The sequence below is a fragment of the Lagopus muta genome, chromosome 4 (assembly GCF_023343835.1).
Source record: "Lagopus muta isolate bLagMut1 chromosome 4, bLagMut1 primary, whole genome shotgun sequence".
Taxonomy (NCBI): domain Eukaryota; kingdom Metazoa; phylum Chordata; class Aves; order Galliformes; family Phasianidae; genus Lagopus; species Lagopus muta.
In genome coordinates this window covers 13511135-13523341 of record NC_064436.1, presented here as the reverse complement: position 1 = coordinate 13523341, position 12207 = coordinate 13511135, and the positions used below count along the sequence as shown (strand labels likewise).

At 36.1% G+C, this 12207-nt stretch overlaps 1 protein-coding gene across 5 annotated transcripts in view; it reads left to right on the top strand.

Annotated features, from left to right (window-relative positions):
• LRBA (LPS responsive beige-like anchor protein) overlaps positions 1–12207 on the top strand; it is a 365719-nt gene that overhangs the window by 350132 nt on the left and 3380 nt on the right. For 3 of the 5 annotated variants that reach the window (XM_048942610.1, XM_048942611.1, XM_048942608.1), the window contains exons 54-56: positions 4008–4109; positions 5342–5556; positions 11685–11836. In XM_048942610.1, coding sequence (XP_048798567.1) covers positions 4008–4109; positions 5342–5556; positions 11685–11836 — 469 coding nt within the window. Of the gene's footprint in view, positions 1–4007; positions 4110–5325; positions 5557–11684; positions 11837–12207 lie in introns of those variants that run through there. The other 2 variants (XM_048942609.1, XM_048942612.1) reach the window with 2 other exon arrangements.

Genomic DNA, 12207 nt, shown 5'->3' with positions numbered 1-12207 from the left:
TGGAGAAATTTTTCTCTGCATGCTTTCCTATTTAGTTCAGCTTTTATGACTCCGTACTGAAAACATAGAAAGTGGTCTTTCTGCTGATGGATATAAAATGTCATGATTCTGTTTTCTTATGTAACCTCACCAAAGCTGAAAAAATAGCGGAGAGAGAGATTCAGCAACACAAACCAATTTCTTGTCACTTAGTAAAGCCTCTCTGGATGTCATTAAACAGCAGAAAGCTTTGACTTTGCCATAATCCCTTTGCAAACATAGGTTGCAAACACCTAACATTTATTCAATAAAATGTCACCATTAGCTCTCATGATATCACGTGCTGTTCTTTTACCTTCTGAAGCTTGTGTTTTATGATTTAAAATATACTTTAATCACCTAAGGAAGGAATGGTACTTCATGTTATTTTCTGAGGCAAGGCAGCTCTGCAGAAATTATTTACTGAAATGTGTGAGAACCCTTTTGAAATGACTCGAATGGTTACTGTATTCTGTCCATTACTGGGAAATAAGTCCATGTATACTTCCTCTGGCTTAAAATAAATCACTGATGACATTTGTCGCAATGTGAATGTGGCATTATGATTCTTGCAACATTCAACTGCAAGTAGCAAGCCAGCAATGGTATAGATTAGGGATATTATTATATACTATGCTGAGAAAAGCACATCTGTACGACTGTTGTGTCTTGGATATTAGTGCTAGGATTCGAACTATCTTTAATCTCATTTGACTTGTTCATCTTCCTTAAGGATCTCCATAAAGATGCACTGAGTATTCTTTTCAGTCCTTAGTTAGGGTTTGCATCACTGGTCGTAAACCTGCTTAACAGACAAAGACTCTTTTCCCTTTGAAGTCACTTCCCCAGCTTTTCAAAAGGTCTGCAAGCCTGTTCCCCTAAAACAATTTGGAAAAGTTTGAAGTGGTGCCCCTTAAACCAGCAACAAAATAAAATTTTCTCTTCGCATTATTGAAAACCATGACAATCTTCTGAAGCAGTAACAGTTTAAAAGCTTTTAAAGAAATCTGTTCTGCTCTACGACCAGCTTTTAAGTTGACCCCATTATTTGGAAAATCAGAGGCTTGGAAACCCCTGAATGCTTGACATTCTTATCAAAGGAGTCAGCCTGACTTTTCACAGGACTCCTGGTTTACAGTATTTATTCAAGTCCTAATTTATTTGAAGATACTTTTGCAATTTCTGGTATTTCTTTTTTTTTTTTTTTTTTTCCTTGCATTAGATGATTTCTTAAATGTAATTCAGTAAACTACTGATATCATTTATGAGGTGACACGTATGGATTTGTACTCTTCTATGTTTGAAGCCAAGTCCAAATTCTAAAAGGTCCGACAGTAGAACGTAATTGGTCTTTTCTGTGGGTTGTGATAAATATATATTTCTTTTAAAGCAGAAATTGGGCATGTATATCTCCAATGTTTTTTGCTCATATTGCTTACAGCCTGGCATAGTAATGCAGTTGTTGTAAGCAAAAATTATACTGCGAGGACTTTGTTTGTCTGCAACTCCTAATGCTTCATTCAGACCTTGCTTTTAATAAGTCCTTCAAATTCCAACATCTTATTTTTATTATCTCCACTACTGTGTTGCACATTGTCTGATTTCAGAAGTTTTAAGATCAGAGATTTTAATTAATATATGTAATATATAATTATATTAATTCCTTGCTAAGCTGTGCACGTATTTGTTAAATGTAATTTCTGAATATAGTGAAGTGAAAAACCCAGAACTCTAAAGCTTAGTAGTACAGGTGGTTCACTTAAAAGAAACAAAACTAACAAAGCTTTACATTCATAAAGCTTCCTACTGCCTTATAGCTTAGGGTCAATGGGGAGAGGTAATTGGATCAAAAAGATTGAATTTGTTACTATAATGGTTACTGTTACATTTTCCTCTAAACTGGTGTAAATTTGTGGATTACTTACCCGATGTTCTTTTATGAACCTCCTGAGGTGCCTGTCACATGTCTAGGTGAGGAAAGTTCAATAGAGCAAACTTTCTGTAAAAGTGTTGTGAGTTTTTGTCATCAGTCACATGAGAAATACGTAAAGGTCATTAAGTCTACCCTTATGCTTCTAATTTTTGGGAGTTTTTCCTTTGCTTCTAAACTCTGCTAGGTTACTAGTTACTAGGTTTGAGAGTGTTTTGCAAAACATTGTATGCAGCAGAATCAATAGCTTTTAGTAATTATTTATTAAGAGATTAGGGACAATTCAGCGAGTTGCTCCAACGTGTTTACAGATTTTAAATGCTGATAACATAAATTTCTGTGTGTGTGTGTGTGCGTGCACATATATACGTCTATTGTATATGTGTATATCTAAGGAAAAATAGACTTATTTACTTTTCCAAACCTTGTGTTTATAGATACAAATTTTAAAAGCAACTGGAGCAACCTGATCTAAATGTGTATGTTTGATGGCCCTGCTAGGCAGGGGGGTTTGGAACTACATGATCCTTGAGATCCCTTCCAACCCGGCTGATTCTGTGATTCTGTGGAGAATAAACATGATTTTGAAATGTTAAACTCCATGAATTGGTATTTGGTTGTAGATTATGACCTTTTTTAAAAAAGCCATTTGAATATGGCAGATGCTTGGATGCTCTGGGGATTGTTGCAAATGGCCTGACTAATGATGTAAAGTGCTGAGAATAAGCCTAGCCTCTGTGTATGCACCCACAGATCTGTGCTGCTTCTCTTTGTGTGCAAGCAAGGTCTTGATAGCTATTTGTTTAATTATTATAAGACAGAGACCTGCTATTAAGTCTCTATATGGACTAACTAATGATACTGTGATCTTTTTATCTTTTAAAAAGTTACAGCCTCAAATACGATTTGAATGGTGCCAAATGAAGTGGCTTGGCCCTATTACTACTCTCAGCCTTTGCAAATCTATCATCTTTTTTTGAAATTAAAAAAAAAAAAAAAGTTTTATTTTACTACTGCCTGTCTTCCTAGTTAGCATCTCACAGAAGTTATATCATTATTTATTGTGAAGCAGTTCCTGCAGTTTCAAAACTAGCCTAATCCTTTTTGAAACAAACTGATAGTGTTTCCAAAGAGACGTTCTTTAGAGTTCAAATGTTTCATAAGGTGCTATGAATGAAATGATTATATGGTAATACAGAAATAAAATCCTTTCAATGAAATGCTAGCACTCTAAAAGAAGGTGATCTGCTTTCATGTGTGGGTGAAAATATAAAACTATTTAAAATGCTTAACATTTGCTTACCTCTTCTTTTGCCTTGTCCTGGAGAGTACAATGTTTTATTCATTCACATGTGCCACTTACACTATTTCTTTTTCTTCATGGTATCCATATATATTTGATTATACAGAGAATCTCAGAAAAGAAGAAAGTATTGTTTGCTTGCTCTTGTTGCAGGGAAACCTCTAATAGGAAGAGTGATAATAAATATTGGACCTGATGGTTTCGATTTTGCATGTTCATCTGAAATTCATACTGATCGTTTTGCAAGCTCCACAACTTATATGGAACTCAAACATCAGGCTGAGGTTTTGCCACTGTTTCTGGCTTAAAATAAAACCAGTCAGTGGGTGTTTCACTTCTTCATGGAGCACTCGATGTGTAGGTGTATCCTCTCACTAGCCATAGTGATTGCTTGAGTTTACTTATGCGTGCTTTTGGAAGAGGTAGTAACTGAGTTAGGTCTCTTCCTCCACAATGAAAGTAAGGGTGAAAAGGAGAGACAGAGATGAAAGCACAAGTCTGTGTGCTCCAACATGTGCTAGTTTTTAACTACAAACATGGACTTGTGTTAAGTAAGGCTGAATTCCTGTACTATACTTCTGCTGTACTACATAGATATGAGTACAAAGCAAGCAATTGCAAGCAGTGCAATAGAAATGATTTGCAGGGAACATGAATTCCAAGAGCAAGAAAACTAAAGATGCTTCAGTGATTGAAAGTGGTGATTTTGGAAACAGATTGTAACTACAGCTCGTTTTTATTGTTTTTCCACTGCAGGTGATTTCGCAACTCCTCGAGCCATTTTGACAGGACATGACTATGAGATCACCTGTGCTACCATTTGTGCTGAACTTGGCTTAGTAATAAGTGGTTCAAAAGGTAAGGAAGCTGTTGTCCATTTCTTTCTGTTCAGAAAGCTGTAGTCCTAATGCAAAAAGGAAAATAGTTTTGGGTGACAGATTTGATTAACTTTATGGTGTTTTTATTTTTAACCTTGTTTTAGTTGCTACAGAATTTAAGTGAATTTAAAACCTCTTTTGTAAACATATTAGAACTGTAAGTTACTCAGACATCTACAAGAGGCAACCACATCAGTTTTCCTATTATAGCATACTGATTACATTTATTTTTGTTTGCTTATTCAGTGTAATTGCATATAGCATACAGTTGGATCCAGCTCTTGCCTGTCAGGAAAGTAAAAAATGCATTATTGTAGTTGGCTTTCTTTTTCTTGTGGATAAAGAAAAGCAAAAGTTAGATTCAACGGAAAGAGAATGCACTGTCTTCTATGTTAGATGAAGCACTAAAATATGTATAAACAACCAAGCAAAATTTGTAGTAATTCTTCTCAACTCAAAGTTCTTATTTTTTAATTTGAAATTTCTTAGAATTAGGGTCTTTCTGCTTTAGTACTTACTGAAGATCTTACTTTGAGACATCTTTTCAGAGCAAGTTGACTGTACTTCTGTGTGCATTGTATAAGCTGCTGTTTTATGCATATGAACACTTGTGGCCTAAAAGCAAATTGGTTATTTTTTCTGAATGCATTAATGAGATATATTTAGTGAATTATATATGGGTTAAAATCAAAGTACAAGACAGTATGCTTTTAGCATGAATACGTATAAAAGTTCATAACCCTTAGCTTCATGTTCTGAAGTCTTGTATTAGCATTCATTGCTACCAAATTTAAAAGGAAATCCACAAAGCAAAATCTTTCAGTTGTTCTAAAATACTTTAACACAAAGCTCTTTAATGGATAAACTACTCATTGTACTCTGGCAGTCTTACAGTCATAGGCTTTCCACTTAGACATGGTACAGTTCATTACAATTTATTATCACAGAATCAGAAAATCATAGGGATCACAAGAGACCTGTGGAGATCATCAAGTCCAAGCCCCCAGATATGTGTTATATATAATTATATACATAAATGTATACAGTACCATATTTTATATATATACATACACATAAATACGGATTACTATTGTGTGTATATATACATATGTATTATATTCCTGATTAACTAATTAGAAACCATTCTTATTTTTAGTACACAATGATTAAGTGAGCGTGTGAATCAATATCTCAAGTTTTTATTTCTCACAGAAGGACCATGTCTCATACATTCTATGAATGGAGATTTGCTAAGGACGTTAGAAGGTCCTGAAACACTAGAAGGTCCTGAAAATTGCCTGAGACCAAAACTTATTCAAGCTTCAAGGGAAGGCCAATGTGTCATATATTATGAAAATGGCCTTTTTTGTGTATTCAGTGTGAATGGGAGACTTCAAGCCACTATGGAAACAGATGACAAGATCAAGGTAAGTGTATTCAAATGTATTCAAAGAACTTTCAGTTCCAGTATCAGAAAAAATTGTCTACTTTGGAGTTGTGTGGAGCTTCTTCTGCAGCCAGACCATAAAAGTATATAGTATTACACCATAATAATGGCATTCATAGTTAAGGGGAGAAAATGCTCCTAATGCACTATTTGCATTTTAAAATATCTCTGTTCATATAGTAAGAAATAGCCTGTAGGTAATTCCTTAAATGGAATAATACAAATACTTCTAATTGCTGGTCTACTCAAGTCAGAGTAGTATTTCTTTAGTTTTGAGTATAAAGGCAGGAGGTTGTTGGATAGTCTATTTTCAAAGTTGTTTTTGTTTTCGTTGTTTTTTTTTTTACATCTCTGTCTACATTCCTTCGTCTCAGTTTGAGAGAGCGTATTGTGCTGAGCTGCAGGAAATTTATAGACATATGTCTGTATTTCAGCTCTTTAGCCCTTAAAAGTGTCTTTGACATTTGCGGAGCAGGCAGCTAGGTTCAAGACATGGAACAAGTCCAAAACTATGCAGGGGGTGTTTTATGTGTATGATGTTATGGGCATTATTTGCTAATACAAAATGTAGGTCTTTTGAAAGTTCCTGTGACATGGTACCTATGAAGCAGAGCAGAACCTGGCAGGTGTCCTGCAGTGAAGCAGAAGTATCAAAAGAGTATTTAACTTATTCACTTTTTTTTCCTTGAATGAGAAGGAAAGTGTAAGGAAAGGAAATGAAAAAGAAAAAATCAATAAGCATTTTCATATTTAGTGGAAATGTAACAAAGACATGAAGGAATACCACATTGCACGGTCAGCATTCAGGCTACCTGAATTATCTGAAGTTATGGTTTGTATGCCAGTAGTTGTGATCTGAAGGGCAGAGTCAATCACAGAACGGCTGAAGTGGAAAGGACCCACCATCAGGCTCAGCCCTGGTTCCAGCAGTGCAACCCAGAGCAGCTGCCCAGGCTCATGACCATGTGGCTTTGGGAGATCTCCAGGGAGAAGACTCCCACAGTCCCTCAGCCAATGAACACTTTTGTTCATGTAGCACTACTGTGCCTCCAACCTAGTTTACAAAATCTGATGGAATAGCCCAGCAACTCAGCTGCTGGGATTTCTAGTATTGCCCTCAAAAAGGTCCCTCGTCCTTTATTTATGTTAGTTTCAGGAAGAAAACACCTCTTGTATTGTATTCCACTTAAAACCTTCTAAAATTCTGTTGTATACTATATTCAGTTAATCCAACAACGCTGTGTTTTTAAAATGTCAGGTAGAGTGGTGCTTGTATAAGCAGAAATAAATCTCTGCGTAGGTTTCTTTTCCACAGTGAGAGGCCTGCAGTAGGTGAGGGGGTGTACAATTTTTGAATGCTGTGGCAGCCACAAGTGCAGATGTGAGGCTAGGGAAATGAAGTAGGAATGTGTGTATTTTTGCCCCAGGCCATTTCTCCAAATTAATGTCAATTCTTGCTTCAATTTTTAATCTTTATTCCTTTCTCTGCAATTGCACCTTTGGCTGTTCTTGTACAAACACTTTTGAAATTGTAAGCCTACTCTTCACCTTAGTTCTTCTATAAAGCAAGTACATATCGCAGTGTTTTCTCTTTTTACAATAGTAACGTTGATAATCTGCCACTTTCAGTTGTGATTGTGTTGTCAGTCAGGGAAGGAAATCTGTAAAATATCTCAGAATCCCTTGCTGCCTAAAACAATTTCTGTAGTGTTTCAGTCAGTACCCACAGCTTTGGGAATGTTGCTGGAGGCGATGGAAGTTCTGCTCTCTGTTGGCCAGAGTTACATATGTACAATGTGTTGTTTTTGTTTTGTTTTGTTTTCTCTCTCTCCCAGTGGTCCCACTTGGGCTTTATACTCAAACGATCTAAAGCCTTTTTTTCCCAATGCTTCTGCGCTGTATCTTGTTAGAAGGCAAGTGGCAACAGCATAATTAAAGCAGGGGCATTTAAAATGAATAGTCCCTAAACATGGGCTGCAATTAAACACTATTTTTTCTTTTTTTTTTTTCTTTCTCAAAAAAGATAGAAAAGGGAAGGAAAAGGTCACCAGTGTTGAATCTGTAAAGTAAAAATTCCTATTTATATCTGCCTATGTCATTGTGGTCTTGCATTTCAGAATGTTATTGACTAAATAGCAGTTTTCAATAAAGATGTTGGAACAACATTCTAATTTTCTCATGTTTCTGTGCCAGGAAACTGCTAGAAAAATTTCAGATGCTCTGGGGAAATTCAGTCTAATCAATGCCTTCCACCTGTTTTTGTTTTAAATACTGTATTGCTCAGTGGAGCTTAGGCATATCACAGTACATCTACCATGTAATGTTTAGATATCTTAATGAATAACTTAACTCTAAATAGTCTGCTTGTTCTGAAGGGTAAAGTTATTTTACCTTAAACAAAGGCTGTGTGCTGTTTCACCCAGAGGAACCAATTTATTTTCTTTTCCCGAGTCTGTTTTGAAATGTGGAAGTGCCCACAAGACTTCTGCTGCTGTATGCCAGTGCTGTCACTGTGTCAGCTCTGCCTTTTCACAAAACACTGCCTTTCAAAAAATCTGATATGTTAAAGGATTTGTGCGAAGTTTTGAGACTTTCCAAGGAAATTTAAGTGAGAAATGCTGCTTTTAGAACATTGCTGAGATTGTGTGCTTTGGGGATTATTTGAGAGCCTGAACCTCATGTTGTGAGAGTGATTAGTTGCAGAGGCGTTTCAGTTTCATACCTAGCAGAACCCCAGTTAAACGGCGCTAGGGAAAAGCAGAACAGTAAAATTGATTCATGCCTTCTTCTATGCCAGTTGGAGTACTTGGGAGTAAAAGCATCCTTTCGTTTGTTAAATCTTGAAGGGCATGCCATGAAACTGAAATGTTGACAGGGTGACCTTTTTCTTTCATTCATTCCTTCATTCATATATATACTGAGGCTGGCAAGTGGCTGAGATATTTATTAATAAACAATAAAAATAAATAATTCAACATCTTGTCTTCCTGACAAGCCAATGACTTAGTAAAATTGCATAGGTATTAGTAAAGGTTCAAAGCCTATACTTTATTTAATCAAAAGATCACAGGAAACCACTGCATTATACAGGTAGTGGAAGAGTTAAAGATTAATGGCTTTAATTTGCCTTTTAATATAGCATTTCTTCAGTAAAAGCCTCAAGTATAAAATTCAAGTGAACCATGACCAGAAGGTTAATGGATTTTCATCAGCTGAATTTTATAAGTGTAGCAAATAATTATTTGTCATGGTCTTCATTTCAGTTTGAAAATACCCTTAGGAGATTGCCATTGCTATAAAGAAAAGCCCACTCTATATTGATTTTTTCCTTCTAATGAATAATCTTTTCAATAATTGCGTGTGATATGCTGGATCTCATGATCATCTACTCAGTGCATACATGTTCTAGATAATTTTCACTGTCTTATCCCAAGTTTGTTTTCTACACCTTTCTCACTGAGTTGTTATACTCTTGTTAGAGTGTCTCTAAATGAATTTTCAAGCTTCTCGGGGCTGTGCTTTGGGAGGTACTTTGCACATTTTTGTATGCTGGTAGAAATAATCACAGAAATAATTTGTGATAGGAACTTTTGTTTTTGTGGGAGAAGGTTCCACTTACACTACTGAGCTCTCATCTGCATTAGCAATCAGTTTTTTCATAGGTAGATACGGTTAAATAAAAACCATATTCTGCTTTACTGTTTCTACGTGTGTGTGTACGTGTTGTCACTTTAATCCAAAACACAGATGGAATAGGTTTATCATCTGCTCATTTCAGTGTTTTCCCTGTGTTTTGTTTACAGTGTATGTTGCTATTTCAATTACATTCATCTTAAAAGTTATTGTGTGAATAACATCTTAGCAGTGTGATTCATTGTGATTAGTTGGGAACTGAGTGAACACTCAAAACTGATGATATAAAGTTACCTAGAGAAACTCTATTTTAGTCTAAGTGTTGTACATGATGTAATTCTTAAAGGACGCATTCAGCAACATAGTAATGGAACACAGCAGTACCAAAAATACAGATAGGCACTGTGTCTGACTTCAGTTATTGCTGTTCGTGAAGCAGTATCTTGCATTGACTGTTTATTATGATTTCTAAGCTTGTCAGCAGTCAGTATAAACACTTTAATGTTGCATGAATGTAACTTTTTTTTGTGATTTAATTTCTCCCATGTTTGTAGTATGGGCATTATATATCCTGTATATTAAAAATGCCAACAACTTCCTCTTCCTGAGGAATTAAAAATCACAGTCTAAGCTTTGCCTTATGAAAAAGGTTGAAGCAGCAGAGGTTGCAAATATCAATGTACTTATTTCACCATAGAGGGATGTGTTTTCAAGACCCTGACTTAAATTCTTTTTCTATTTCCTACGTTTGAACTTCTGAGCTGGAACTTTGCTTGTGCCATCTTCAGGCATTTTGTTGCATTCTACTGACAGTGATTCAGTACAAGTTGACCAATTTGTAGTATGTTTTTATACAGATAGGTTTGTTTAGAATTTCAAAGCTTACATTGTTCTGTTGAAAAGTTTTGTGGCTCTCTGCTTTGTATCAAAGAAGTTGAAATTTATCCAGGATTAGTTCTGGTATGAAGGACTTGTGTTTTTTTGAAAAGCTGCCCAATCTTGGGCAATTCACACATCTTTGAAAAGTCTCAGGAGGTAATGCATAGCATATGCATTTGGTACTAAACACATGCAGTTCAGCAATGCACGAGATGCAAATTTTTCCCTGCAACGATCAACCTTAACAGTAAGCTGCACAAAATTTCCATAATAAAAAATGAGGTGAAGTGAGCCTGAATGGGGATAGAAAAAGGAGGGGATGCGGAGAAGAAAGGAATCAAGGATAGAACCGAGGACAGAATGAAAGAATGTTTGCAGGAAGAAAATGAACAGAGAATTAGAGGTGAGAAAGTAGCAACTTATCAGAGAACTGGCAGAAGGCAAGAAGTAGCAGAAAACAGTGAATAGAAAATATGAATTGGAAGGAGGCGCAATGGAGTCAAGAAATTGGTAGGGTCAGGTGTAGTAGGGCTGAATTTAACATGGACCTGGTCCATACCAATATGGTCCATAAACAGATACTGAGAGGAATGGACAGAGATGTACTTTTTGAAATTCCTGATCAGTGATTGTGGGTGCCAGGGAGCACAAGGTGAAAGGAATATAGAGTTACCAGCATATAGCCCACAGTACTGAGGTAGATGGATCGTAATCTGTCTGACCTCACAGGACGTGTTTTATTTTAATAGAAGTTCAAGATAATCCTTTTATTATTTTTGATTTCTCTAAACTGGCAAAATTCCTTTTGAATTCCTTTTGAACAATATTCGTCATGCTTTGCAGTCATCTTGATATCAGATAGTATTGTGGTCAGAGATACAGTGGTCACATAAGTGAGGAAAGTTATTTTCCCTCCAGGTATTCAGTATTCATCTCTATTTTTCTAGTAGCATTTAAGAAGCATTGAAGCAGATCAGAAATTCGTTTTAAAATGTCTTAGCTGTACAAACTATGTCCGATCTTTCAGTACGATCTGGATCCCAAACAAAGTTTTCAAATATAGTTTTGCCATCAATGCTTAGGTCCTTGCAAAATCAAAGTATAAACCAGTGACTTTGTCATCATCAGGACGTATGGAGACACAGTCTCCATTATCAAGGGCAAATCACTATCCTCCTAATTCAGAGCAGGAATCTAACAATGCCAGTCAAAAAGAGTTCTTGTAATTTTTATACCGTTTCAGTTCCCTCCATCGTTCAGCCCTTTGCCAGTGAGGGCAGCGTCTACTTGGACTAGTATTAAAGGCACTTGGGGGAACATCAGATACCAGTGCTGCTGAATCTTGTACATCTAGTTAATTAGAAGAGTAAATTTCCTTAGTTGAGCTCATATTAAATCTTTGGAATATGGAATAAATCACAGGTACAGTAAAACTTAACTAGGGCTGTCTAGAACAGTAACATCTTGTTTCCCAAAAGCTTGTTTTGGTATCAAATCTCCTTAGACTTTCAGCTGCCAATATGAAAACTTTTATGAAATGTAAGAGGAGGAAAAAAAAATCTTTACCTAACAAATATCCATGTTTTTTTCCCTTAGGCAATTCAGCTGAGTAGAGATGGACAGTATCTGCTTACGGGTGGAGACAACGGAGTTGTCATGATATGGCAGATGTGGGACCTGAAGAAGCTTTTTGCTTACCCAGGCTGTGACGCTGGAATCCGATCCATGGCCCTGTCATATGACCAAAGGTTAGAGCAAAGTCTGATCTTTGCAAGAATTTCAGAGACCGCATTTTTGCTGTCAAATTACGTATTTTTTTGCTTCTCATTTTTTGTGTATCTCAGGTCCTGATGATTATATTGACAATTCTGTACTTACATCAGTTTCTTTCTAGAGCGCCATGTGTAGGGCAGGTAATCTTTTTGAGGATTTCAGCTCTTGCTGAGAATGAAGAAGGATTCAAGAAAGGTAGACTTGATAAACAGGTTGGAGTATTGGCCTGTGCTTGTATGGTGTGGGTCAGTTGACAGAGGAAGGTAACATATGTGCTTTTTGTATTTCTTCTTGCACTTATTATACTAATCACATTCCTAATTCCAGATCTTCTTGTTAAAAAATA